This window comes from Mustela nigripes, chromosome 16 (assembly GCF_022355385.1).
Source record: "Mustela nigripes isolate SB6536 chromosome 16, MUSNIG.SB6536, whole genome shotgun sequence".
NCBI lineage: Eukaryota > Metazoa > Chordata > Mammalia > Carnivora > Mustelidae > Mustela > Mustela nigripes.
The window spans coordinates 18,223,019-18,249,672 of NC_081572.1; the positions used below are offsets into that span (position 1 = coordinate 18,223,019).

A 26,654-nucleotide genomic window follows, 5' to 3' on the forward strand; every position below is an offset into this window, starting at 1 on the left:
ATGGGGTATCCGAGGGTAGCTGGGTGCATATGGAGACTGGGGGCATCAGAGAAGGCAGGCTGGTCCCTGGTGGACAGCTTTATTTATTTATTTATTTATTTATTTTTCTTGTGGACAGCTTTAAACAGTATTTTTTTTTTCCATGATTTTGGAGAGATAATTCTCAAGTGGACCTGGGATTTGGGAACATAACCTGCACTCCCCACTCCCATTGAAATAAACAAACAAACAAAACGCCTTTAAAGCCAGCTTCAGAGTGAAGAGGGGGCAGAGGGAAGCTGACTAAGCCCTCAGCCTGAAAAAGGGAGAGGAGAAAAGGCTTTGCTGTCCAGGGAGAGAAGCACACCAGGGATAGGAGAGCAGACTCTGCTGTCCAGCTCCCCTTCCTCCCCATCAAGGAGAAGCTGTTCAGTTAGGAAAGCACCCCAGGCAGGGGTGCTAGGAGCAGAATACAACTCTCCCTCCTCTGCCCGCCAACACTGGAGTCCCAGGATAGACAGGAAGGGGGAGGGGGTCCACCTGGAGTCCTGAGAAATGTGTTGATTGATGGGTTCAGTAAATATTGATTGAGCCCCTCCCATGTGCCCGGGACTCTGCCAGCGCTGAGATGGAGCAGTGAAGAGAGCCAAGTTCTGGCCCCTTGTGAGACTCACATTCAACCAGGGGTAAAGAATAAATGAGCATGTACATGTGCGGTCAGTGATGGTCAGTACTGGGAGTAAGAACCCAGGGAAGGAGATTCTGGTGGAACTATGTGGAAGAGAGCTGCCATCTTAGTTAGAGCCGTCAGGGAAGGCCTCTCTGATGAGGGGAGCAGAGAGAGGGATGAATGAGCCTGGTGGCTGCTCAGGAATAAGAGCGCGATCTGGATGGAAAGAGCAACAGCTGAGAAGGCGCTGAGGTGAGAGCAGGCTTGAGGTGTTGAAGTGAAAGCAAGGAGACCCGTGGACCGGAGGCCAACACGGTCCAGATGAGGACAGGGGTGGGGGCAGGAGGGCAGCACCTTTTGGCCATTCGTAGGACTTGGGACTAGATGCCAGGTGTTGGGGGAGGCCATTGAGGAACAGACTTACCTCACAAGCGCGGCTGCTATTTGATTTTACCCAAAGGGATAAAAGGTAAATTTTGCAAAGGAAACAATTTGACATCCATGCATGGCAAGTTCCAGAACAGGTTTTTAGTTGGGTGACTTTTCCTAGGAAAAGTTTAAGCTGCTGTGATCCTTACACACCAGCCAGACTCCCTCTCCACCCCACCATCGCGACTGGATAGTGCCAGACAGTCGATCTTGATCCCGCAAAGCATTTGGCATTTGCCCTTATAGACAAGACAGAACATGAGCTGGATTTAAAACTGAGCAATTTTGATAAAGCTGAAGGAGATCCCTATGAGGTTGTTCCAAAGCTCTATCCCAGCCCTGAGCTGCCTAGCACTGTCCTGAGTCCCCTCCATGGAGGCAGGGAGGCCGCTCTCTCCCACCCTACAGATGGCTGCTGGCTGTGAGGGAACTCCAACACAATGGGTGACTGCAGCCGATTCAAGGCAGCCAGGACAGATTGTGAAGTTGGGTTGAAACCAACAAGATGAAATTCACCAGGGATGAGTGCTAAATCCTGTGCTGAGATTGCGAAAATTTGGTTACATAAGAAGAGGGCTGGGAAAATCTGGTTAGATGGAAATTTATGAGAGAGAAAGAGGGAGGGAAGGGGAGAGGGAAAGACAAGAAAGAGAGGGAGGGGAGGAGGGAAGGGAAAAGGGAGAGGAAGAGAAAAAGAATCTGGTATCACAAACTTACAACAAGGTCCCCTTAAGTCAGAAGAGCCAACCAGGGGACCCAACCAAGAGAGGAGCCTGCTGTCTTCTGGGGGACAAGGTCCTTGCTCTAGGTATCCAGTTCCCCTTGGGGCACCACCTCGTGAGAAGCAGGTGAAAGCCAAGGAAAAGCAAGAGCATAATATCAAATTAGATGAGGATTTGGCAGCCCAGAAGCTGAATGAGAATGACAACCAGAAACTGGAAAGAAAGTGAGCTTGGCTGAGCCTAGGTCAGGCTTCAAATGTGGGGTTCAAAATGTGGGGTTCAGTGGCGGAGGAAGAAGGAAAAGTCTGTCGCTCATGAACCAGAACCAGTGGGACCGACGGGTGATTCTTGGGGAAAGGAAAAGGGCGCTTGCATCTCTAGAAGAAATTCCCAAACATTATAACCGTCCAAGAATGAAGGATCTCATTACCTGAGCAGAGGTGAGCCTCCACGTCAACCTGGGCGGACAGGAACACCATTGATTGCGCCCCTGCTCCTGTCAGGCATCTGAGAAATCCTTTATATCATCATCACATTTAACCGTTGTTACAACAGCCCCACGAGGTAGAGATTATTACAATTCTCACTTGAAAGGAAGGCCGAGGACCAGAAGGCGAAGTAACTTGCTCACGGCTCAAGAGGCAGAAGCTAGTCTGGGACTGGGGCGATTCCCACTGCGTAGGTGTTTGTGCGGATAGAACAGGGCAGTTTCTACACTGTTTGGAGACGCTCCTGACCGACCGTACTACCTCTTTGAGTGTGTTGTAAGCAGTAGTCTCTCCTCCCTCACAAATTTTCCACCAAATTTCGAGGGCTCCGGACCTCCAAGAACCGGGGTGAGTAGACCAGGGCCGTCGCACTCCCTTGCAGCTGGGGTCCGCGAGCGCGGGGTGGGGTCTGCAGGGTGGGCGGAGGGCTGGCAGGGCCCGCGCGCGGTGCGCAGAGCTGGGCGGTGAGGGGGCGGCGCCCGGAGGTCCGCGGGGTGGGGCGCCGCCTGCAGGGGGCGCTGGCGGAGGCTCCGGGTGGAGACAATCGCGCCGAGCTGCGGCCGCAGCCAGAGCGGGAGCCCGAGCGGCGCGGCGCGGCGCAGAGCTGGGGCTGAGCGGGGCCGGCCGAGCGGGGCCGGGCGGGAGCCATGGGCCGCTAGGGCCCGGCCGAGCCCCGCGATGCCGCCGCCGAGTGGCCCCAGCGTCCTCGCGCGGCTGCTGCCGCTGCTGGGGCTGCTGCTCGGCGGCGCCTCCCGGGCTCCCGGCAAGTCGCCGCCGGAGCCCCCCAGCCCGCAGGGTGAGTCTCGGCCAGGAGGGGCAGCGATCGCGGGCCTGCGCCCCCTCGATCGGGCCCCCGCCCGCCAGCCCCCTCTTCGCGGCGCTCGTGAATTGGGGGTACTCTGTTCCCTGGGTTTGGGTGGGGGGAGCCCGGAGACTTCGGGTCGGCGCTTACGGGGGAGAGGAGGGAGGGAGAGGGCGACTGCCGGGGCGGGGGTCTTGGGGAGACACAATGGGGAGAGCGGGGGTCCCCGGGCTCCGCGCCGCCGCCCCCTCTCGCCTTGTTTTTCTCTCTCCGGGTCCGCGAGGCGCTGCTGCCTGAGCCATTGTCTACCGAAGACACCCGCCCAGGGGCGGGCTGGGGCGGGCGCCCGCTCCGCAGCCCCCTGCGGGTTCCTCGCTCCCGACCCGGGCTGGGTGGGGGCGCCAGCACCGGCTGCCACCTTGGACCCGGACGGGGGCTGGGCGCCTTGAGCAGGGCTGGAAGGGGGGAGGGGGAGTGGGTGAGGCGGTGGGCGGATTGACTGCTCGAATGGGGTTCTTCGCCCTGGAGCTTGACAGCCCCCGGCCGGCCCCCCGGGTTCAGAATTGGGGGTGTACCGAAGAAACGCTGTCGGCCCTTGAGGGGGGAGGGGCTGCAGTTTGGGGGGTTCTGGAAAAAGGGGTACGTGGTGATTCCCAGCCAAAGCGCATGGCAGGGCTGTGGTGGCGGAGCCATGCTGAGCTGCCTAGCTGGCTGTGGGCTGTGCCGGCTGGGAGGGCAGGTGCCTGGGTCCCCGTCCAGCAGACCTCCGGCTGCTCCTATCCCCAGCCCATCCCCGGTCACCCCCTCCTCATCTAACCTTTGGGTAGCCGTGAAGCAGAGCCTCCGGGCGCCTCACGGGCCCAGGTGGGTGTGTGAGGTGGGGGCGGGGGAGGCTCTTGCAGCGGGAGAGGGTGGGAGAGCTAGACTCTGGCTCCTGGGTTCTCGCGGGGGCCTCCGCCCACTCCAGCCCTGCGCCCACCACCCCAGCTACCGTTCCCTCTGTCGCCTCTGGGCCCCATCCCTGCCTGAAACTGTGCTCTCCACTCCTCTCCACCAAGGAGCTGACAGGAAAACCAGGGTGGGGGGGTGTCTGGTTGAGGGAAGTGGGGTCCGGATGAAGGGAGGGGGTCGGATTTCCTCCTGGAATGAGGCAGAGCTGAAGCCTGGAGAGGCGGATACAGTATGGAATGTCAGGCTTGAGAAATGGGGAAGGCTCACCTCCGGCCTCAGTCTTCCCTGCTCTCTGCAGGAGGAGAGGAGGCTTTGATGGGTAGAAAAGGGCCCTGGTTTCTCAAAAAGCTTTTCCTTCAAGTCCTGTTCTCCAGGGGAGGGGGTCCAGAGAATTAGCTGAAGTGGAGCCAGGAGACAGGGCTCTCCCAGGCCCCTGGCTGAGAGCCCAGGTCGAGGGGAAGGGGACAAAAATCTGAGGGGCACCTGCCTACCCCTTCCCACTGACATGTCCTTCGGGCCTACCTGCCCACCCCGTGTTGTTCCTTAGGCCCCCTCCCCTCTTTTGAGGCTCTGGCCCTTGAACCACAAGCATTCCTTCAAATGACCGTATTCCAGACTCCTGGGTCCCCTCTTTCCAGCTGCTCCCTCCAGCTGCTCCTCGCCGGGGTAGGGGTGGGGAGTAGCCAGGCCTCTCTAGCTTCTCAGAATTCCTCCTGGGTAGTGGGGGAGGAGGGGCAGGAAGATTGCCAGCTCCTGGGAAAACCAGAGAGTAGGAAAGAATCAAGTGTGTGCACCCACCCTGCCAAGTTGGGCTTTGGCCTGGGAGGGGTGAGGGAGGTGGGTTCAAGCGAACAGCTGGATGGGATGCCAGGGCCAGGCGTGGCGCTGGCCTCGGGGCTGGAAGCTTGAGATGAGACACCTGTCTCCATTGAGTGTCAGGCTCCACGCATGAGGCCCCCCGCCCCACGCAGGGACCACCCCATGCCCTGCTGCCCCAGGCTCTTCTTTCTGTACCTGGACTCCCCCAGGTTTGTGTCCCCACCTGCCTCCGGGCCCTGCACTGAGGCCTCTGTACCTTTCTAGGCATGGACACCTACTCCCATCATGAGCAGCAAGGTAGGGGTGAGCCAGGTTCTTGAGGGAGGGGCCATGCTGAGTGGGAAGAAGTAAATGGTGCTGTGGATCAGAGAGGCTGCCTGGGGAAACCCCTGAGAACAACTCTAGGCCTGGTCCCTGCCTGGTCACCCCATCTGAGCTCAGGACACCTGCACACCCATCCTGGCCAAGCTCTCCGGGGGCTGGGAGCAGAGACAGCTGGACTTCCCTTCCCAGGCCTCTCCACACCAGTTTCCCTTGGGCCTGGGTCGGCCCCCCCAGATCTCCTTCCCCTTGCCGGGGCCCCAGCTCTCTGCCCATCTCCTGGGAGGAATGAGGGCGTTGCCATGGTGACTGACTTGTAGCTGACCAGCTGGGAGGGGGCAGGCAGTCCCTGTGAGGGGGAGGGGTCAGGAGGTACTTGTTCAGGCTTAGGGGTTGGGGTGAGTCCCTAAATCTGAAAGGAAACAGGCTTGAGCAAAGGATTCTGGGAAAAGGATGAATAAGGGGAAAGACCAGCTCCCTAGTGTCCCCTTCTTTTCTTCAGAACCAAAGCTCTGACCCAGCCCCCCTTGCAACCCTTCTCATTGGCTGAATTCTGACCTCTCTCCTCTCCATCCGTAGACCCTTGGTCTCCTCTTATTCCTCCTTTCTCAGCCCTCTTCTCTCTTCTCTCTCCCCTCCCTGACACCAGCCCCATGGGGTCCAGTGGTTAAGAATTTGGGTCTAGGGACACCTGGGTGGCTCAGTCCTTTGGGCATTTGCCTTCGGCTCAGGTCATGATCCTGGGGTCCTGGGACTGAGCCCCGCATCAGGCTCCCTGCTCGGTGGGGAACTTGCTTCCCCTTCTCTCTCTGCCTGTGGTTTCCACTGCTTATGCAAGCTGTCTCTCTCTCTCTCTCTGTCTGCCAAATAAATAAAATCTTAAAAAAATAATAATAATTTGGGTTTAGAGGCAGACTCCCAGGTCTGGATCCCATCTCCCCCCGCCACCCCACCGAACCCCCGGCCAGCAGCAGTGCGAATATCTAAACTCTGAGCCTCAGCTACTTTATCTGCAAAATGGGCTTCAGAACATATTTTATGGGGTCTAATGCATCATTGACTGTAAGACGCACCATTATTTCATGTGCCAGGAAGAAAAGAAAAAAAAAAAAAATACTGCCAATCCTGATGATGATATCCTCAGTGAGAAGCATATTCTGAGTTCAAAAATGTAAAAATGCGGGAAAGTGCGTGAGTGAGACTTGAAATATGGTAGTAGCACCACCTGTCTCATAGGCTGATGTGGGGTTTAAAAGAGGGCGCTAGCAGTGCTGACTCTTCCAGAGTCTTGTCTAGCCTGGGCCCCAAAGCCGCTCCCAACCCACCGCCTCCTACTCCTCCGATCTCGGGACTCCCCCCGCCCCTTCTCTTTCCCACCCCCCATCCCTCCTCACTCTCCTCACCCCATCTTGTCCACAGAGATCCTGATCAAGGTGCAGGTATATGTGAGCGGGGAGCTGGTGCCCTTGGCCCGGGCCTCCGTGGATGTGTTTGGGAACCGGATGCTGCTGGCCGCTGGCACCACGGACTCGGAGGGCGTGGCCATACTGCCCCTCAGTTACCGCTTGGGCACCTGGGTGCTGGTCACTGCTGCCCGCCCTGGCTTCCTCACCAACTCTGTGCCCTGGCGTGTTGACAAGCTGCCCTGTGAGTGCAGGGGCAGGCGGAGGGGGGCGGGCAGCAGCTGACCCCATCAGCCCCTTCCCAAAATAGCCCTTGGGGGTGGCGGGGGCAGGCTCTCCAGCAGCTGCTGCCCGGACTGGGGTACGCAGAGGGGGCTGAAGGAGGATGAAGTCACTTGGGTTCGGGGGGGGGGGGGGCCCGGCCCCGGGGTTGGGGGGGGGGGGGGGGGGCTTTTTCTGGAGCTGATGGGCCACCCCTCCCACAGTGTATGCTTCAGTCAGCCTCTACCTGCTCCCCGAGCGGCCGGCCACCCTCATCCTGTATGAGGACCTGGTGCACATCCTTTTGGGCTCTCCTGGTAAGGCTCCTCTTTAACCCCCCAACTCATGCCCGCCCCTCTTCCTTCCCTCTGACCTGGGTACAGAGAGCTCCACTCTTCTATGTATGAGTGCTGTGTGCCCTTGAGCAAGTCACCTAACCTCTCTGAGCCTTAGTTTGTTCATCTGTAAGATATGGATATTATCTATAATATCATCAATTGGAGCTATATCATAAAATTGAAGTAAGGATTAAATATCAAGTATGAAAAAACAGCACGGAAGGTGGTCAATAAATGTTTTTGTTATTGGGGCTTCTCGTGGTTTCTATTCTCCCTCTACTCCTACCATTAGCATTCCTGTTCCCTGCCACCTGTTTCATCAGTGGATCTACACATACTACTTGTGCACCTACTGGGTGCCTGGCAATGTTAGAAGACCACGGGAGGGTCATTCCATAGGAACTGAGCAATTCTCAAGTGCAAGGCCTAGACCAACACCACAGTATCTGCTCACAGCTCCAGTCTCACCAAACCAATCCTTAACCGCGCCAGGCATTGTGTCTGGTGCTGGGGAACAATGGGAAGGAAGAACAGACCCACTCCCTGTCTTATGGAGTTCACGGACAAGTAAGACGACAGACAAACACGTCGCTACCAACCCTGAACTAATTATAAGGCAGGCGGAACAGTGGAGTAGAGGGCAGCGGGCTTCAGCACGGAGACAAGCCTGACCTGTGAGTGTAGCAGGGCGAGAGAATTTGGGGAAGGGAGCTACAGGACCTTGTGGGCTCAAGAATTAAAGGGTGGCACAGACCCCTGCACTGGAGAGGAATCAAGATGCAGGGGGGAGAAGGGTGCAGCGGGGCGCCTGACTGGCTCTGCAGGAGGGGTGCCTGATTCAGACTGGTTGATCTGGCTGGTACTAGGGAGTCATGGTGGGCTTGGGAGAGAGAGAACCTGCCTCCCCAATTTATATTCTTAGCTTGAGTCCTTGTCTCCAAGGAGCTCGTTGGCCTGTCTTCATCTCCCTGGTCCTGAACCAGAGGCTTCTAAACTGTCCTTGGAGGTTTCTACAATGCCAAGTGAGGGGTGCGGGGCTGGCTCAGTCAGTAGAGTGTGCAACTCTTGATCTCGTGAGTTCAAGTGCCACTTTGGGGCATGGAGCCTACTTTCAAAAGTAATAGTAAATAAATAATAAAATAAAAGGCCAAATAATCCTTTTGTGGCCCCTGGCTTACGACGGTCCCATGGCTCCCATGGCTTTCAGAGTAGAGCCTCGAGTCCTTCACAAAGCTGACCACACCCTGTGGGGTCTGCCACTTAGTCACCCGTGTCCGTGGACCAGCCCGCTGCCCTGTGCCTTTGGGCCTTTCTCTCCTCCGTTCTCTTGGAGGTCCCTTTGCACCTTCCTTCCTGTGGGAGTCTTACTCATCCTTATCCTGCAAGACTCCATTGGAAACCACCTGGGTGGCTCAGTGGGTTAAAGCCTCTGCCTTTGGCTTAGGTTGTGATCCCAAGGTGGCTTAGGTCGTGATCCCAGGGTCTTGGGATCGAGCCCTGCATGGGGCTCTCTGCTCGGTGGGGAGCCTGCTTCCCTTCCTCTCTCTGACAGCCTCTCTGCCTCCTTGTGATCTCTTGCTCTGTCAAATAAGTAAATAATCTTAAAAAAAAAAAAAAAGACTCCATTGGGCCTTCCCCAGCTGGGTGGGCCAAGTGCACTTGGCGCCCCACCATTTTAATAACAAGTTAGGATGGAAAAGTGCTGAGAAGATGGGCCAGCACCACACTTCCTGGGTTTCCGTCAGGCTCCAGGACTGTGACCTTGGGCAAGTCACTCAACTCTGGCCTCCATTTCTTCGTGTATACAACAAGGTCGATAATGAAAGCACCTACTTTAGGGCCTTTGTACTAATTACAGGGATTAACACAGGAAGACTTAGATGGTGTCCAGCGTATCTTAAAGCTTAATACATGTTAGCTACGACCATATTGTATTAGAATTTTGTTTATATGCCCCCTCCACTCCAAGACAGACAGACACACACACTCACACATAAAACCTAAGCTGTGTAATACAGGAGCCACTAGCAACATGTGGCTATTTAAATAAATTAAAAGTAACATTAATTTTTTAAAGATTTTATTTATTTGACAGAGCGAGAGAGAGACGAGCAGGAGGAGTTGAGGGAGGGAGAAGCAGGTTCCCTGCTGAACAAGGAACCTGACATGGGGCTTGATCCCAGGACCCTGGGATCATGACCTGAGCCGAAGGCAGATGCTTAATGACTGAGCCACCTAGGCACCCCCAAATTCATTAAATTTTGAAAAATTATAAATAAATCCAGTGTCTGAGTCGCACTCGCCCCCTTTCAAGTGCTTAATAGCCATGGGTGTCTAGTGGGTACTTAAATGGGCAGCACAGAGAGAGAACATTTCCATGCAACACAGCAGGAAGTTCTGACGTCCCAGAAGGGACAGCCCTGCACAAGACTGTGAACTTGAAAGCAGGGAACTGAGGACTATGTCTTATTCATCTTTGTATCTCCAGCACCTAACACAGTGCCCGCCACACAGCTGGCAACAGTCATTGTTTGAGGACCCAAACCTCATCATTTTATAGATTATTGAGGAAATGGTGTTTCAGAGAGAGCAAGTAATTTGCTCAGGGTCACATAGCCAGGACTAGATTTCAGGTCCAAGTCCTTTTTCCATGTTAACATTCTATGAATGCAGTTCTCTCCCCGAGTCACCAAGCTCCCTGACCTTCCCAAGTGGCCTGACCCAGTGACCCCGTTCTCCTCAAAGACCTGCTTTCTGCTCTGGTCCCTGGGCAAGCCACAGCAGCCCCCTTCTCCATCCAGGTGCCCGCTCCCAGCCCTGGGTGCAGTTCCAGCGCCGGGCTGCCCGCCTGCCTGTCAGCTCCACCTACAGCCAGCTCTGGGCCTCCCTCACACCTGCCAGCACCCAGCAGGAAATGCGCGCTTTTCCTACCTTCCTGGGCACTGAGGCCTCCAGTTCAGGTAGGCTGGGTGTCCGGCACGGAAGGGACGTTTCCCCCATCCCACCCCCAGGATTTAGCTCTCAGCCCCTGTGTCTCCTTTCCCCCAGGCAATGGTTCCTGGCTAGAGCTGATGCCACTGGCTGCTGTGAGCGTGCATCTGCTGACGGGCAATGGAACAGAAGTGCCGCTCTCGGGCCCCATTCACCTGTCCCTGCCTGTGCCCTCCGAGCCTCGCGCCCTGACTGCTGGCACCAGCATTCCAGCCTGGAGGTTTGACCCCAAGAGTGGTGAGTGCCTCAAGGGGCTGTGGCTGCTGGAGTTTGGGGAAAGCATGTAGGACGTAGAGACGTAGATTGGCGGGGGGGGGGGGGGATTGGGTTTTATGAAACTCCTGCCTCTTCCAGGGCTGTGGGTACGCAACGGCACTGGTGTGATCCGGAAGGAAGGCCGGCAGCTCTACTGGACCTTCGTCTCCCCTCAGCTGGGGTACTGGGCAGCTGCCATGGCTTCCCCCACCGCTGGTGAGAGACAGGGGGATGGCTGGGACCAGGAGCCGTGGGGGAAAGGGAGGCTGGGAGTGTGTGGACTCCTGAAGGAAGAGCAGTCACAGAGAGCTAACCCCTTGCCTGGCACAGGACTGGTCACCATCACATCAGGCATCCAGGACATTGGCACCTATCACACCATCTTCCTGCTCACCATCCTAGCAGCCCTGGCCCTGCTGGTGCTCATTCTGCTGTGTCTGCTCATCTACTACTGCCGGTGAGTGCCTCGCCCCTGCGCTCCCTCACCCCCACCCCCACCCCCAGCCTCTGCTCATCCCCTGCACCCTGAGGCCTACCTTCTGCCTGGGGTGGGGCTGGGTGCTAGGCCCAAAGAGGCATGAAGTACAATTCCAGTCTTCAAGGCACTGACAAGGCACCCGAGAGACTGGGGGCTGAAGTAGGGGGAGAGGAGGCAGGACCTACAGGCCAGGCCCCTCCAGAGGACCCCTGGCTGGACGTGCTCCTCCCAGGCTCTCACAGCACCTCCTGCATGTGAAGGAGTGCAGCTCCCTTCAGGGGGGCTGGCCTTCCCACAGACACTCAAGGCTCTTTCCACAAACCTCTCCCAAGCCCTATCCAGCTGCCCCAACATTTCTCCCTGGGTCCCAGCCATTCTTCTCATCCCTCCAACACTGTCCATCCCTCATCTTGCCACTGCGGAGTTAGGAAGCTGCTCAGGCCTCCCTACCCTTTCCTGAAGTCCTGGGTCGCCCCCCCCCCCCCACCCCAAACACCTTCCAGGAGGCGCTGCCTGAAGCCGAGGCAACAGCATCGCAAGCTGCAGCTGTCCGGGCCCTCCGACGGTAACAAACGAGACCAGGCCACCTCGATGTCCCAGCTCCATCTCATATGTGGGGGACCCCTGGAGCCCGCCCCATCGGGGGACCCTGAGGCCCCGCCCCCAGGCCCCCTGCACTCAGCCTTCTCCAGCTCCCGAGACTTGGCCTCCTCCCGGGATGACTTCTTCCGCGCCAAGCCGCGCTCTGCCAGCCGTCCGGCAGCCGAGCCTGGAGGCTCCCGCGGGGGCGAGGGCGCGGGGCTCAAGGGCGCCCGCTCCGTCGAGGGTCCCGGCGGGTTGGAGCCAGGCCTGGAGGAGTACCGGCGGGGAGCCTCGGCGACCCCGGCCTTCCTGCAGGAGCCGCCCTCGCCGCCGCCGCCCTTCGAGCACTACCTGGGCCACAAGGGGGCGGCCGAAAGCAAGCCCCCCGACTTCCTGCTGTCGCAGTCGGTGGACCAGCTGGCGCGGCCGCCGTCGCTCAGCCAGGCGGGGCAGCTCATCTTCTGCGGCTCTATCGACCATCTCAAGGACAGTGTCTACCGCAACGTGATGCCCACCCTGGTGATCCCCGCGCACTACGTGCGCCTCAGCGGCGAGGCGGGCGCCGCGGGGGCGGGCGACGAGCCAGCCCCGCCGGAGGGCACCGGCTCCGGCCCCGCGCGCCCTTTCCCCCCGGCCGACCCCCAGCGCCCGCTGCTGCAGGGCCACTCGGGCGCGGGCGGCGAGGGCGGCGGCGGTGGTGGTGGTGGCAGCGGCGGCGGCGGCGAGGCCTGGGGGGGCGGGCGCTCGGCGCCGGTCAGCGGCTCGGTCACCATCCCGGTGCTGTTCAACGAGTCCACCATGGCGCAGCTCAACGGGGAGCTGCAGGCGCTGACCGAGAAGAAGCTGCTCGAACTGGGCGTGAAGCCTCACCCGCGCGCCTGGTTCGTGTCCCTGGACGGGCGCTCCAACTCGCAGGTGCGCCACTCCTACATCGACCTGCAGGCGGGCGGGGGCGGCCGCAGCACCGACGCCAGCCTGGACTCGGGCGTCGACGTGCACGAGGCGCGGCCCGCGCGCCGGCGGCCCCTGCGCGAGGAGCGGGAGCGCGCGCCCCCGGCCGCGCCGCCCCCGCCGCCCGCGCCCCCGCGCCTGGCGCTCAGCGAGGACACGGAGCCGAGCAGCAGCGAGAGCCGCACGGGCCTCTGCTCGCCCGAGGACAACTCGCTGACGCCGCTGCTGGACGAAGTGGCGGCGCCCGAGGGCCGGGCGGCCACTGTACCCCGAGGTCGGGGCCGCAGCCGCGGGGACAGTTCCCGCAGCAGCGCGAGCGAGCTGCGGCGCGACTCGCTCACCAGCCCGGAGGACGAGCTGGGGGCGGAGGTGGGCGACGAGGCGGGCGACAAGAAGAGCCCGTGGCAGCGGCGGGAGGAGCGGCCGCTCATGGTGTTCAACGTCAAGTAGGGCCCCCGCCCGGCCTGGCAACGCCTCCCCCACGTCGGCCCCCACCCCCTCCGCCCGGGCCTGCCCCCAGGGTACGCGCCCAGGGGAGCGGCGGGGGCCCTCGCTCTTAGCCCCCCAGACCACCCCTTCCCCCGCCTGGAGAGGGGCCCAGGGGGCTGCGGAGCTGTCCAGTGGTATGTGCTGGGTAATGTCTCGGGAGGGACCCATGTTGGCCTCGGAGAGGGAGGTGGGAGGGGTCCAGACCCCCATTGGGAGTTGCTGGGGAAGGAGGGCTGGAGGGTGGGGAAGCAGTGCCTGTATAAACGTGGCTGTACATAGAAAGATCTATTGTGGGAAAGCAGGAGGGGCGACCGGGCCTCAGCTGCTCGTGTGAGGGCTGGGAAGGGGCCTTCTCTGAGGACCCTCCGGGAGGGGAGGGGGTGCTGCCTGCTGACTAGCCCACCTTTGGGCTAGGATGTCACAGGGCTGGTGGCTGGGGCGGCTCTGGGGATTAGGGGATGTGATTGCTGTGGGTAACGGCAAATATAAAACTGGTGAGATGAACTGCGTGTGTATCTTTCTGTGAGGTTAGGGGCTTTTGCTCAGAGGGGGGCGGGCAGGGTGGTCAAATCAGACACTGTTAAGAAAGTGAACAAACTTTACTGCAGCACATACACACACGCACGCCTGTGGATAGTGAAGAGCACCTGGCCACAGGGTCCACGGAAATTGGGGCAGGGGATGGCAGCTTGTTACATGGCTTTCGCCATAGCCCCCCTTGAGACAGGGAAGGCCTTAGATTGAGGCCCCGACTCCCATGATGGGGGTGGGGCATCAGAATGGGGGACTCTAGGAGAATTTGGTGGGGGAGAGGTGCTGGGGAGGCCTGAGCAGTGGGGACCCTCTGAGCAGGGTCCCGAGGGCTGCAGACTGTCTTCAGTCCTTAATGTCGCCTCACAGCAGCTGTCTCGGGGCTGGGTCCCTCAGTGGCATGTCCCAGCGCAGGCTCTCCCTCCGCAGACACTTGGTGCCCTTGGCCCCACAACGGAAGCCTGCCGGGCAGCAGTGACGCTGATCTGCACAGCAGACACCCTGACAGCCAGGGGGAGGGCAGGGAGTCAGAGTCGGATATAGTGGGACCTGGCTCCCATGAACGACCCTGGCTTCCACAGAAAGCCAGTCCCCGGCCGGGGGAAGGGGGGTGGCACTCACCTGGCGATAGGGACAGCAGGCCCAGCCCCCTCGGCTGTCTCGACAGCAGGTCTGGTTATCGTGGCAAAAGTGCCCTGCCCCACACTCCACGTTTCCCACAGCCACCCGAGAGCCATGGGCCAGGCGGGCAGCCAGGTGGGCCGAGTCCGCCTCCTTCTCGCAGGATCGGGCTTTCACGTTGCACGTGTACCCAGCCGGGCAGCAGTGCTGGCGGTCCTCACAGCACACAGCCTGCGAGGGACAGGGTGGCCTTCACGTCCGCCCCCCCCCACTTCCCAGCCCCCACGGAGGACTCGGTTCCCCTGTCCAGGGCAGGCAGGTGGGCACTCACGTGAGGCAACTGGCAGCAGGCCCAGCCCCCACTCAGGCTGGGGCAGCAGGTCTGCCCCACGGGGCAGCTGGTGTGCTGGTCACAGCCCATGTCTCTGCGGTGAGACAGGGAGGCCTGGCGGGCAGGCATCTTCTCCAATCCAGTCACCGTCTTGCTTCCCTTCTGACAGTGGCCCTCGGCCAAGCATGTGTAGCCATGGGGGCAGCAATGCTTGTGGTCTGAGCAGCAGACAGCCTGGGGGGGCGGGGGGCAGCATACGATGGCCTGGGAAGCTGCTTTGTGGGACAGAAGCTGAGCCCTTGCCTACCCCGACGCCCTCTCCTGCTCACAGCTCCTCCAGCTGGGAATGAACCTGACCGAGCCGGTTGGCCAGCTGCAGACCAGGCAGAGGACTGAAGAGCAAAGCAACAGGAGTCTGACCACCTGCCCAGGCCAAGACACCGGTGTTTCCCCCCTCCGCCACCCGCTCCATACTCTCTACCCCCTCCCACACACCTCTGGGGCAGGACAGCAGCCCCACTCCCCAGATGCCAGTCGACAGCAGGTACTGGAGGAGGGACAGCTGGTGATGTTATCACAGGGGACATCGTTCTCCACCGCCTGGGGGATTGGCAGGCGAAGGTGGGCTGGGGTCCGCACCACCCAGGGCATCTGGCGAGCCTTCTGTTCACAGGTGCCCTTCGCTGTGTCACATTTAAACCCAGCTGGGCAGCAGTGTACGTGGTCTTCACAGCACACAGCCTAGGGTGGGTGGACAGGGGACAGTGGGCACAGGGGCCTTGCTGGCTGCAGCTTTCTGCTCAGCCCAGCCCACCCAGCACTCCTGCATACCTGGGCGAAAGGGCAGCAGCCCCAGGCCCCCGACTGCAGGCGGCAGCAGGTGTAGCCATCTGGGCAGCTCACCTCCATGTCACATTTCACTTCCTGCACTGTGAGAAAGCCACAGGGGACAGGTCAGCAGTGGCGTGGGGGAGCCTTGAGAAACCCCACCCTTGGCCGGCTCCACAGCCAGAACGAACGCTAAGGATGGACAATATACTGAGACCACCCACCCCAAGCAGTGACACGAAGGCAATGACGAGTGTGGAGGAAAAGGGGTTGTACATGCCCTGTCCCCTCCATGCGGCCCTCCGTCCCCCACCCCTGCCTGTGTTCCTGGAACAATTTGGTGGAGAGTTCCTGCACACGGAGCCGCTGCGATGGGGTCAGCAGCCTGCGTCTGGTACCTGCATTTGCGGGCAGCTTGGTGAGGAGGTCCGTAGCGTTCTCCTTGGAGAGGCACTTATTCTGGACTAGGTCGCACACAGTGTCCTGGGGGCAACAGTGCAGGTGGTCCGAGCAACAGATGGCCTGCGGGGTGGGAGGGCGGTCCAATATCCTCCAGGGCTCAGGGAGCAGCCCAGTGACAGTGGACGCTGCCCCAATCCCCCACTAGGGGGCGGCATGAGTCCTCAGCAGCCAGGCTCTAACCCGCCTGCCAGCCCGCCCCACCCCAGGGGGAGTCCTTTGGAGGTAGGTGTCCCAGCCAGGTGGCTGTGGGCACGCAGCCCCTCACTCACATTAGGCATCGGGCAGCAGCCATAATTCCCACTGGGCAGCTGGCAGCAGGTAGAACCATCAGGACACTGGGACTGTCCATCTGGGCATAAGATCACTGCAAGGGGAGAGAGGTGGGCGGTGAGGAACTCTTCCCCAGGCTGGGAGCCGCGAGAGGCCTTACCTCCTTTCCAACATGCACCCTCGACGCTCCCACCTCCTTACCTGCCCCACTACTCCTCCGTGCAGGGATCTTCTTTGCTAGGGGGTGGGAGCCTGTAGCCGTGAGGCAGCGGGCATGAGCCAGGTCGCAGGATGTCCCATGGGGACAGCAGTGCACCTTGTCTTCGCAGCAAGAAGCCTGCCGAGAGAAGCTTCCAACTCTGTCTTTGCCCCCTCCAGCCCGCTGCTCTGCCCTGACTTCTCCCTCCACCCCCTATCTTCCCAGACCTGTACCTGGGGCATGGGGCAGCAGCCCCAGGAGCCATCTCGCATAGTGCAGCACGTGGAGGAGTTGGGGCATTCGAACCGGCTGTCAGGGCACTGGATGGCACCCAAGGGGTTGGTATCTATGGATAGGACGACCCAGGATCCCGTCAACCCAGTTAGCGAAGGCCATCGTCCCCATTACCTGCTGACACCCCGGCCTGCAGGCCCAGCTGAAGGGGGCTGGTGGTCCCACACTAGGGCTCGGCGCTCTCCCAGGCACCCCTAACCCACTCTCCCCACCAGCCAGTCCTTGCCTTAGCAGTATGGCCCAAGGCCCGACTAGGCTGCCCTGGAACCAGCCCAGCTTGACCTCTCTCCACCCTCCCAAAGCTTGGCCTGGGGCCTGGAGCCTGGCATTCTCTCTCCTGCTCCTTCCTAGCCTCGCGCTCTTCCTCCGTCCCGAGCAAAGGGGTTGCTTAGTACAGATGCCACAGGAATGAGGGCACAAGGGCAGGAACCAGGTCGCCCAGCTGGCTGGATTCCTGGGCTGACCAGCCTCCACCAGCGGCCCATCTGCCTGCCCTCCACCTCCACCCCTACCACACCTGATCTCTGGAAGCAGGACCGCCCGTCGGCGCTGCAGTGGTAGCCCCGAGGGCAGCAGTGGTGGCCATCAGCGCAGGACACGGCCTGTGGGACACAGAGACACCCATGCTGGCTCAGCTTTTACCTGGGGTGAGTCGGGGGAGAGTCCAAACACAGACCTGAGCCCCTCCGTTGAGCCCATGGCACCCTCACCTCTGGGAACGGGCAGCAGCTGGAGGTCCCAGAGACGGTGAGGAGGCAGGAGTAGCCAGGAGAGCAGTGGGCATCTACCCGGCAGGGGCGCCCCAGCTGCCCGCTCAGCACTGTGGGCCACTGGCCCTGGAAAGTGAGAGATAACAAAATGAAGGACCCAAGCCCGGCCTCTTCCTCTGGCCGCGCTGAGATGCCCCTTCGGGAGATCCCAGCCAGCTCTTGCCTGGGCCGCAGGGCGCTCACCAGAACAGGATGGCAGCAACTGTAGCTCGCTCCTCCTGGGTCCAGGCAGCAGGCCCCAGGGCAGAACTGACCATCTGGGCACTGTGTTCCAGCCACCAGCCCTGCCACTAAGGCCACCCAGCTCACCACGGTCCACATGGTCTGCCTGCAAAATACCAAGAGGCATTTGGCAACGAGCTGAAGCCCATGCGACCCTGGATTCGGGGGCCAGTCACTCACCCAGGTGCAGGCCAGATAGCACCTGAGCCTCCTGATCCAGGCAGGAAGAGAGATGTGGGGCCTGAGATTCAGTTTCCTGTGTGTGTGTTCACTTGTGCACCCACGCGTGGACAGTGATGAGCACGGACACAAGGATGGGTGTCAGTCTGCGTCCTCAAAATGTGGCCAAATGCCTCAGTCTCTGCAGGTGAGTGTGTAAAGATGCAGGTGTGTGAAAGGAGAATTTGCGGGTTTTGTGGGTCTGGTCTGTAGGGATATGGGTCACCTCCATGGAGTGGGTGAGGTCTCAGGAGCCATGGCAGGACTGTGGTGGGGAGCAAAGGGGGAGTCCCCCTTGAAAAAAACACAGGGTTGCACTTCCCTCCCCAGCTGATGCTGTGTTCACACCTGCCAAGGCCTGTTGGGGGGAAGGGGTGTCACATGATGACATGGGAAATCGTGGGGTTGAGAAAGTTGTGAAAAGGGAAGTGTGGTAGCCAGTGGAATCTGGGCTACCGTCCCCAGAGGCCAGCCACACCTGCCCCCCAACCGTCCCCAAACCACCCAGGGAAGGGGTGCACAGGCTGGGACAGCCTTTGAGACACCTGTGTTCTCAGGGCCCCCCAATACCACCAGACCCTTTCAGATTCCCCAGACATACCACCCCAACCCCTGCCCAAACTCTGCCTCTCCCCCTACCTGGAAGCCGAAACTCAGCAGTACGGGGAGAGGACCACATAAGCCCAACCCGCCGCACCAGCAGAAGGAACCGATTATGAAGCTCTGTGGGGAGTAGTCTCTCACTTCTTAAATGACTCTTCCCCAACTCACACAGACTCACTAGTTCAATGGGAAGGGCCCAGGAGATGTCACCCTGCCTGGTAATGTTTGTGGAGCTTCTCCTGGCCCAATTACAATCCTATTTTCTTCCTTCCTTGCAACAATCATCCAAAGTAGTCATAATACATTTACTTTTCAAAGGAGGAAACTGAGGCTCAGAGAAGGAACATCGCATGTCATATATCCAGTCATGGAGATGACAGGCTTTGAGGGCTGCAAAGCATACTGGACCTGGGTTCATGTGACAAAGTGGCACCATGGACAGTGCCAGGGAACAGACCCCAGACCTGGGGGGAGAGTAGAGGCCTGGGGTCCAAGCAGAGGTGGGATACAGAACCATTTTCTGAGCAGGTAGACAAGGGAGGACAGAAACGAGAAGCTCGGGGGCTGCGGGGATACTGCACTTGGGTGCTAGTCCTCAAATCACCACCACTGATGGTGAGAGCCTCAGAAATTGCTGTCTCTGGGGCTCAGTTCCCCCATGAGTCTCTGTGTGGACACTGACACTAAGTGTGGTGAGGACTTACACCCACCCAGTCACTAGCATCCTTCTCTCCCTCACCTGGCTCTCTTCAGTGACCCATTCTCAGCTCAGACCATTACCAGGAGGCCCCCGACTGGCTGATCCTGGACCTTGGCCCCTTTCACCCTCCCCTTTAAACCCACAGCTCCCAGGCAAGGCTGGTCCCACCTGCTTCTTGGGAGTCAAACCTCAACCCTCCAGAGGCTGTCCCACTGTCCTGGGTTGGCCCCGAAGGGGTGCCTATCTGCACAAATCTGGGTCCACGGGCCACCCTAGTAACATTTATGCATACTTTCCTATCATTGGTGTCCTAAGGCTAGGGAGTATAGCGTGTGCTTCTAGTAAATAGCTAAGTACAGACGCACACCCACTTGGGACCAAGGAAGAAGGGACCCAATTCCTCTCAGTGGGGTTCTGAGCGGCGGCCTCTCTCACTCTCGCCCCACAATGCCACAGTAGAGAGAGGGACAGAAGCCTCAAGCCCCCAGCTCTGCCATCTCCCACTAGGTGGCAGCCCCCAACTCCGAGTGTCAGAAGAGAGATTCCCAAAAGGTGAACGAACTCAACTGCGAGTGAGCAGGAAAAGTGGCAGGGAGAGGCGGAAGTTGGCTGGTCCCACCCCCCACGAGAGGAAGTAAGGGAGAGCCAGACACAACCCAGGCGTTCGGTCACTACTCCCAAGCCCCTGCTGCCTTGGAGGAGGGCAGGGTCTCCAGCGCACTCGCAGCCGTCTGAGCTCCGGGACCAGAGCGGGCGCCTCTCTCGCTCCCAGGCATCCCGGGGACCACCCACCACCACCACCCGCAGCAGCACCTGGGCCGGCGCGAAGCCGGCTCAAGAATGGAGTGGTCCCTGCTTTGGGAGAAGGGGTTGCAGCTTCCGGGGACGCTGGAGAGGGAGACAGCCGCCTTCTATAGGGGGGGGGGGGTCACTGCAATCACTGCTTACTTCCCTCCACCCCACCCCGTAAGACTGCCTCCAGTGCCATCGGAAACCCCCAAAGGAGCTTCCCTAAGCCAGCCTTCTCTTGCCTCCCGGCAGGAACTCCGAAAGAACCTCAAGCCCTCAAGTCCGCCCGGCCGGACCCCTGGAAGAAGCGAGAGGTCTGCGCGGTTGCCCTCCTTACCTGCGACCGGCTCCGCGCTCGCTGGGTAGCCGCGGCCGGGGAAGCTCACGGACTAGGGCCTGGCAGCGCGATGGCCCGCCCACCTCCGTTTCCATTGGCCAGGTGTCCGGGCTGTGGCGCTCCTACTGGCTACTGGTCGACGTAGAGGCGGGGCCAGCCTGGAAAGCCGTGCTTTTTTTCTTACTCAATTCTCTTTCCTCCCTGCCTTCGTCTCCCTTCCCACCCTCCCCCCTCTTTTTTTTACGGGATCATGTGATTGGAGAATCATGTGATGTCCTGGCCCGGCTCAGCCAGGCTGCGGGTGCCGGATAGAGTTTGCCCGAGATGGGGCATCGCTTATCCAAGGACCGTGACGGACAAGGCAGCTGCCCCTTCCAGGGCGCCTTCCAGGGCGTTCACGGGATGTCTGCTTCTGGATTAGGGACATTCGTGCACCCTGTTTCTACTCTGTTCAACAAACTCAGAATACAGGCTGGGCAGCCAGACCCCGTACGGGTTGAAGGAGGGTCGCGAGGGCAAGAATAGCTCTCGGGCGCGTTCCTCAGGGTGCTCATAGCGGGGTGAGTGGGTGGAGAGATGAGACAAGCTCACATTAAATCTAATTTAAGGTGCAAGGTCGTGTGCCAGGTGTTACGGACGTGTGTGTGTAGGTCAGAAGTGATAGGTTGGCTCTGGGCAGGGGGGAAAATATTTAATTCCACCTTAAGGGCACCTTTTTTCTTCAAGATTTTATTTATTTATTTGAGAAGGAGCATGAGCGGCAGGAGGGGAGAGGCAGAGGGAAAAACAGACTCCCCGCTGAGCAGGGAGCCCCACTCGGGCCTTGATCCCAGGACCCCGAGATCATGACCTGAGCCAAAGGCAGATGCTCAACTGACTGAGCCACCCAGGCGCCCCTTAAGATCACCTTTTTTTTTTTTTTTAAAGATTTTATTTATTTATTTGACAGAGAGAGATCACAGTAGACAGAGAGGCAGGCAGAGAGAGAGAGAGGGAAGCAGGCTCCCCGCCGAGCAGAGAGCCCGATGCGGGACTCGATCCCAGGACCCTGAGATCATGACCTGAGCCGAAGGCAGCGGCTTAACCCACTGAGCCACCCAGGCGCCCTAAGATCACCTTTTTGAGCCGAATCTGGGAGTATATTAACTGGCAGGTGGAGAAGGGTTGGAGAAATGCCCGGACAGGGGGTGTTGGGAAGAGTATTCCGAAACCAGATGGGAAGAGCAGCCTTGGGCAGGGATTAAATGCCATGTTCAACATAGTGGGCTTAAGGAGCTGTTGGGTGCCTGACACAAGGCTGTGCTGGGGAGTAGGTGTATAGTGGAAGTGGCTTCCTCCTTTGAGTCAGCCCTGCCTTCCAGGAATAGACATGACCGGTGAGGAGAGAACCGTGGGGCACAGACCGGATTGGCCAGGAACAAGAGCCAGGCTGCTTGGTGCCAAAGGGCCCTGCTCTGGCCAAAATGATAGATGCACCAGGAGGGAGGAGAGCCCCAGAGAAAGCGTGGTGCCAGCCCTGGGAGGACAGGCAGTGTTTGGTTATACTGAGTGGCTGGAGAGTATTGCGGGCTCAACAAAGAGCTGGAGCTGAGGGGAAACCTGGGGGAGAAGACAAACAGCCTAATTCAGGGGTGAGGGCACTCTGTGTTTGGCAGCGGTGCTCAGCCTTGGGCTAGAGAGGGCATGGAGAATGCGTGAGGCTCCTACCCGGGGACATTTGTGCAGTTTCCCTCCTGTGTATCCTGACACAAGGGGGTCCAGCCTATGCCTCCCTTACCAGAGCACGTGCCCTCATACTTATCATGAAATGTTAGGGTAATCAGTAAATAAGTCTATTCATCACAACTACACAGAGCCAAATAATAAATAAAATAAATGCGGGAGATAAAACTGGAGTGACTAAAACAAGTATCACGGAAAGTATCCTTAAAGGGTGATTTGCCCACCAGGGACATTTGGCAATGAGCAGAGATAGCCTGGGTTGTCACAACTAGGGCGAGGTGCTACCCGCCTCCAGTGGGCACAGGAGGCCAGGGAGGCTGCTATATCCCACAACACAAAGAGGGTCCCCACGACAAAATGTGAGTTGTCCTGTCCCTGTGAAAGAGCTCAATGTTTCCTTCACACAGCTTCTTTTCTCTTATTTCATATGTAAATATATATATAGAACTCTGCACCCAACAGGGGGCTTGAACTCAGGACTGTCGCTCTCGCTCTCGCCAGCAAGAACACCCGGAGACACGGAGTGACAAGCCTGCGAATCTTTATTGTTCTCTCCTTGCCCGGATGTTTACCCCTATTTGTATCCCCTCTCCTCCCATCAGCAGACTGTACATGTGAAAGGAAGCCTGATAGCATGATAAAAAGCACGCAGTGTCCTCGGGCTACCTGTTCTGGGCATAGCCAATCATCTTTCAGGTGGTGCGCAGGTCCTCTGTCTGGCCGCAGGCGCAAGCGCTATGTTGTCTGCTATGTACGTAGCTGCCCCCCGACACACGACCCTAAGATCGAGAGTTGTGTGCCAGCCAGGGGCCTCAGGTATTTCAGCTATTTTAAATTAATATTATCTGATTTCCAAGCAACAATCGGTTAAAGAAAGATCAGGGGATGTGTGCATTGAAGTTTCTAGAAGCAGTCACTTAGAGTTTAGCAAGGATTAAAAGTATTTAATGGAAAAAAATGCAAAAGGCAGACTGAAGAACCTAGAAGTGCAACATCCTGGGTACATGGGGTAGGGGCAAACAGTCCTGGATGAATCCATGGGCCTTGTAGGCTTCACTCTCAAGGAACAAGGTAATAGTCTAGGTGTGAGCCCAAGCTTTAGAAAAATCTGAATCATATGCGGTTACTCTGATTACTATGACAAAGAAATATTAAATGTATTTATTAAGCAAAATTTATTTCCTTGTCAAATGAATGCAGTGAAATTCCACTTTAGTTGAGAGGGTACAGTTCCCCGAGGACTACAGAACATCTCTCACATTCCTCAAGAAACACTCCAGTGTCCTCAAACTCTCCAGTTTAGGAATCTCTCTCCCTCTGCTTTTTCCTTTTAAGGAGTTTGCATCGTTTTTTAAAATAGTACTAAAAAGAAGCAAACTTCAGAGTCACAAATAAATATGACATCAAAGGTCCATCTCCATCCCCATTTGCCCCATTCCCTGAGCCCTCCCAGCCCCCTTTGGCCAGGCCTTGTGTTTTTAAATTTTGATGAAATCAATTGACTGTAAATGTGAGGGTTTATTTCTGGACTCTCAGTTCTATTCCATTGATCCATATGTCTGTCCTTATGCCAGTATGACATTGTCTTGATTACTATAGTTTTGTAGAAAGTTTTGAAACTGGAAGAAGAGGGGTCCTTCGATTTCATTTTTCAAAATTGTTTGGGCTATTTTGGGTCCCTCAAATTTCTATATGAATTTTAGGATCAGTTTCTCCAAAGGTGACAGCTGAAATTTTGGTAGGGAATGCACTGAATTTACAGGTCAATTTGGGGTGTGTTGCCAGCATAACGGTTTAAATCTCCCCATCCATGAACATGGGATGTCTTTACATTAATTTATTAGTTTGACATTTGCCAAGTATTCTATGCTATAGATGTTACATAGTTTACTTAACCAGTCTCATTTCATGGATTTTTGTGTGTTTCCATTTTCTTTGCAGTTACAAATAATTATGCAATAATTGCATGTGAACATGTCTCTGAGTGCACATGTGGGAGTTAAACTCCTAAATGTAATATTGTTGGGTAAAGAGTATGCACATTTGAAACGCTAATGCCAAGGAGCACCTGGGAGGCTCAGTGGGTTAAGCCTCTGCCTTCGGTTCAGGTCATGGTCTCAGGGTCCTGAGATCGAGCCCCGCATCAGGCTCTTTGCTTGGCAGGGAGCCTGCTTCCCCCTTTCTCTCTGCCTGCCTCTCTGCCTACTTGTGATCTCTCTCTCTCTCTCTGTCAAATAAATAAATAAAAATAAAAGTATTTTGAAATGCTAATGCCAAACTGATCAAGTTCTAGAACCTAGGTGAGGTTTGGTGGGCTGAGGTCCGGAGCCGATGACCAAGAAAGAATTCTTGAGACATCTTTGGTGCAAAATGGTGGTTTATTAAAGCACGGGGACAGGACCCGTGGGCAGGAAGAGCTGCTGCCGGCCAGGGTTGTGAGGATAGGCATGTTATATGCCCTGCTGTTGGGGGAAGGTGAGGGGAAGGGAGGTATCAGTGGAGTTTTCATATGCTAAAGAGGGCCTACAAGGTGCCAGGATGTTCCAGGCCTGCCAGAGGCCTTGCCCTTGCTGTTGGATCAATGTTGTCTTTAGACCAGCCATTAACATTAAGATCGTTGGGAGACTTTTTGGTGGGGTGTCACAATCCTGCTATCAATCATCTTTGTTAGTGAGATTTAGGACATTTGTAAGCCAGCTTTTGCTTTGTCCTCAGCCAGCCTCCTGCTTCCTCATCAAAACTGCTTTAAAATTTTTCCAATTTACACTCCCAGCCACAGTATTTGGAGAAACTTATTTCCCATACAGTTATCAACATTGAATAAGCCAGTTTATTTTTAAAGATATTTATTTATTTAAAAGAGACAGCAAGAGTGCTCAAGCAGGGGGAGGAGCAGAGGGAGAGGGAGAGAGAATATCAAGCAGACTCCTCACTGAGGGCAGAGCCTGATGTGGGGTTCCATCTCATAACCTTGAGATCATGAGCCAAAATCAGCAGTTAGATGCCTAAATGACTGAGCCACTCAGGCATCCTGAATACACCAGTTCAAAAGATGTCTTACCAGGGTCACCTGGCTGGCTCAGTCAGAAGAATGCATGCAGCTCTTGATTTCAGGGTGGTGAGTTTGAGCCCCACATTGGGTGTAGAGATTATTTAATTAAATAACCTTTAAGTAAGTAAGTAAACAAATAAATAAATAACAAAAGAGATTTTGCCAATCTAATGACAAAAGATAGTCTGTGGTTGTTTTATGCGTATTTCCTTGATTCTAAGGAAGCTGAGCATTTTTTCAAATGCTTATTCTGCGTATGTGTTTCTTCTGTGAATTGCCTGTTTGTATTGGGGTTCTCCAGAGAGACAGAACCAATTGCTGTGTACGTAGGAAGACATTTACTGAAAGTAATTGCCTCATGTGATTATGGAAGCTGACAAGTCCAACAGCTGAAGTGTGGGTCAGCAGGCTGGAGACTCAGAAGAGCCAAAGGTGTGGAGGAAGTCCAAAGGCAGTCACTGGAGAATGTCTCCTTGTTTGGAAAGGCCAGGTTTTTTTGTGTTCTATTCAGGTCTTCCATGGACTGGATGAGGCCCTGCCACATTATGGAGAGCAATTTGCTTTGGCCAAAATTCTCCATTTAAATGTTAATCTCACCCAAAAACATCCACCAAGTTGACACATAAAACTAATCATTACGTTATTCTTGATTATTTTTCTTTAGTGTTTGTCTTTTTCTAGTTCAACTGTGGGAACTCTTTGAATGTTCTGGATATTATCTATATTGGAAATATTTTCTCCCCATGGGTCATTTTGTCTTTCAGCATTGTTTACGGTTTCTTTTGAGGTCAGAAGTTGTGTTCTTGTTGTGCCATCTGAAATCTAGTAATCAATCTTTTCCTTTATGGTTTCTGCCTTTCCCCCACCTCTTGCTTAAGAAATTATAAATAGGGGCATCTGGGTGGGTCAGTGGGTTAAGCTGCTGCCTTCGGCTCAGGTCATGATCTCAGGGTCCTGGGATCGAGCCCCACGTGGGGCTCTCTGCTCAGCGGGGAGCCTGCTTCCCCCTCTCTCTCTGCCTGCCTCTCTGCCTACTTTCGATCCCTGTCTGTCAAATAAATAAACAAAATCTTAATAAAAAAGATAAATAAATAAATTTTTAAAAATATATAAATATGTTCTGCTATAAATAGGGTCTGTTTCTTTTTTTAAGAAAGATTTTATTTATTCATTTGCGAGACAGAGAGAACAAGCTGGGGAAAAGGGGTAGAGGGAGAAGGAGAAGCAGTCCCCCTCCCCCGCCACTGAGCAGGGAGTCAGACTCAAGGCTCCATCCCAGAACCCCGGGATCATGACCGGAGCAGAAGGCAGACACTTAACTGAGCCACCAGGGTGCCCCAATGTGGTCTGTTTCTATTCCTCTTACACCCCCAGCTGCATGACCTCAGTGGCATCAGAAGTAATAACAGGAGGTTTCACTGAGACCTGGCCTGGAGAGGCCTCTGGATGTGTCTCCCTGGCCAAGGGGTTTCCTCCAGGTTAGCCCCAAGGCTACTTTCTGAGGTAGTGGTCTGGGCAAAGGTTGGGCAGGTTCCTTCTCTCTCTCCTTCCTCCCACTTTTCCTAGCCTCTTCTTGATTCTTCCAATTGTCCCTCAGGGTTTTCTTCATTCAGAGTTACTATTCTGGAAGAGTCACAGAGACCCCAGGGCTGGGGCCTTTCCTCTCAAGATCCTGAGTTGCCAGACAAAACACGAGATGTCCAGTTAAATTTGAATTTCAGACTGGAAATGAATTTTTTTTAGTGTAAGTATGTCTCATGCATTATGTGAGACAT

The 26,654-nt window shown here is 56.7% G+C and overlaps 2 protein-coding genes across 2 annotated transcripts; one reads left to right on the plus strand and one right to left on the minus strand.

Moving 5' to 3' along the window:
- Positions 1-2,912: 2,912 nt before the first annotated feature.
- FAM171A2 (family with sequence similarity 171 member A2) lies at positions 2,913-13,414 on the plus strand. Its single transcript, XM_059380618.1, has 8 exons — positions 2,913-3,084; positions 6,601-6,828; positions 7,070-7,162; positions 9,985-10,143; positions 10,232-10,411; positions 10,529-10,645; positions 10,760-10,886; positions 11,411-13,414. The coding sequence occupies exons 1-8, from the start codon at positions 2,967-2,969 to the stop codon at positions 12,888-12,890; spliced, it is 2,502 nt and encodes an 833-aa protein (XP_059236601.1). The 5' UTR covers positions 2,913-2,966; the 3' UTR covers positions 12,891-13,414.
- Positions 13,415-13,513: 99 nt separating this feature from the next.
- GRN (granulin precursor) lies at positions 13,514-20,210 on the minus strand. The gene is made up of 13 exons (XM_059380619.1): positions 20,106-20,210; positions 17,419-17,563; positions 17,176-17,301; positions 16,983-17,067; positions 16,405-16,517; positions 16,174-16,309; positions 15,972-16,066; positions 15,639-15,762; positions 15,244-15,341; positions 14,908-15,153; positions 14,413-14,646; positions 14,082-14,312; positions 13,514-13,961 (listed from the first exon to the last, which is right to left on the minus strand). The coding sequence occupies exons 1-13, from the start codon at positions 20,198-20,200 to the stop codon at positions 13,824-13,826; spliced, it is 1,866 nt and encodes a 621-aa protein (XP_059236602.1). The 5' UTR covers positions 20,201-20,210; the 3' UTR covers positions 13,514-13,823.
- Positions 20,211-26,654: the final 6,444 nt, after the last annotated feature.

What these genes read in the sequence shown, in the direction of transcription:
- FAM171A2 (XM_059380618.1), top strand. Translation starts at nt 2,967, where the DNA reads ATGCCGCCGCCGAGTGGCCCCAGCGTCCTCGCGCGGCTGCTGCCGCTG. An exon ending in GCGTGTTGACAAGCTGCCCT is followed by an intron (nt 6,829 to 7,069) that starts GTGAGTGCAGGG and finishes CCCCTCCCACAG; the next exon opens with TGTATGCTTCAGTCAGCCTC. An exon ending in CACTGAGGCCTCCAGTTCAG is followed by an intron (nt 10,144 to 10,231) that starts GTAGGCTGGGTG and finishes CCTTTCCCCCAG; the next exon opens with GCAATGGTTCCTGGCTAGAG.
- GRN (XM_059380619.1), bottom strand. Translation starts at nt 20,200, where the DNA reads ATGGAAACGGAGGTGGGCGGGCCATCGCGCTGCCAGGCCCTAGTCCGT. An exon ending in GTCCTGCTTCCAGAGATCAG is followed by an intron (nt 16,518 to 16,982) that starts GTGTGGTAGGGG and finishes TCCTATCCATAG; the next exon opens with ATACCAACCCCTTGGGTGCC. An exon ending in CCTGCTGTCCCTATCGCCAG is followed by an intron (nt 13,962 to 14,081) that starts GTGAGTGCCACC and finishes CCTGGCTGTCAG; the next exon opens with GGTGTCTGCTGTGCAGATCA.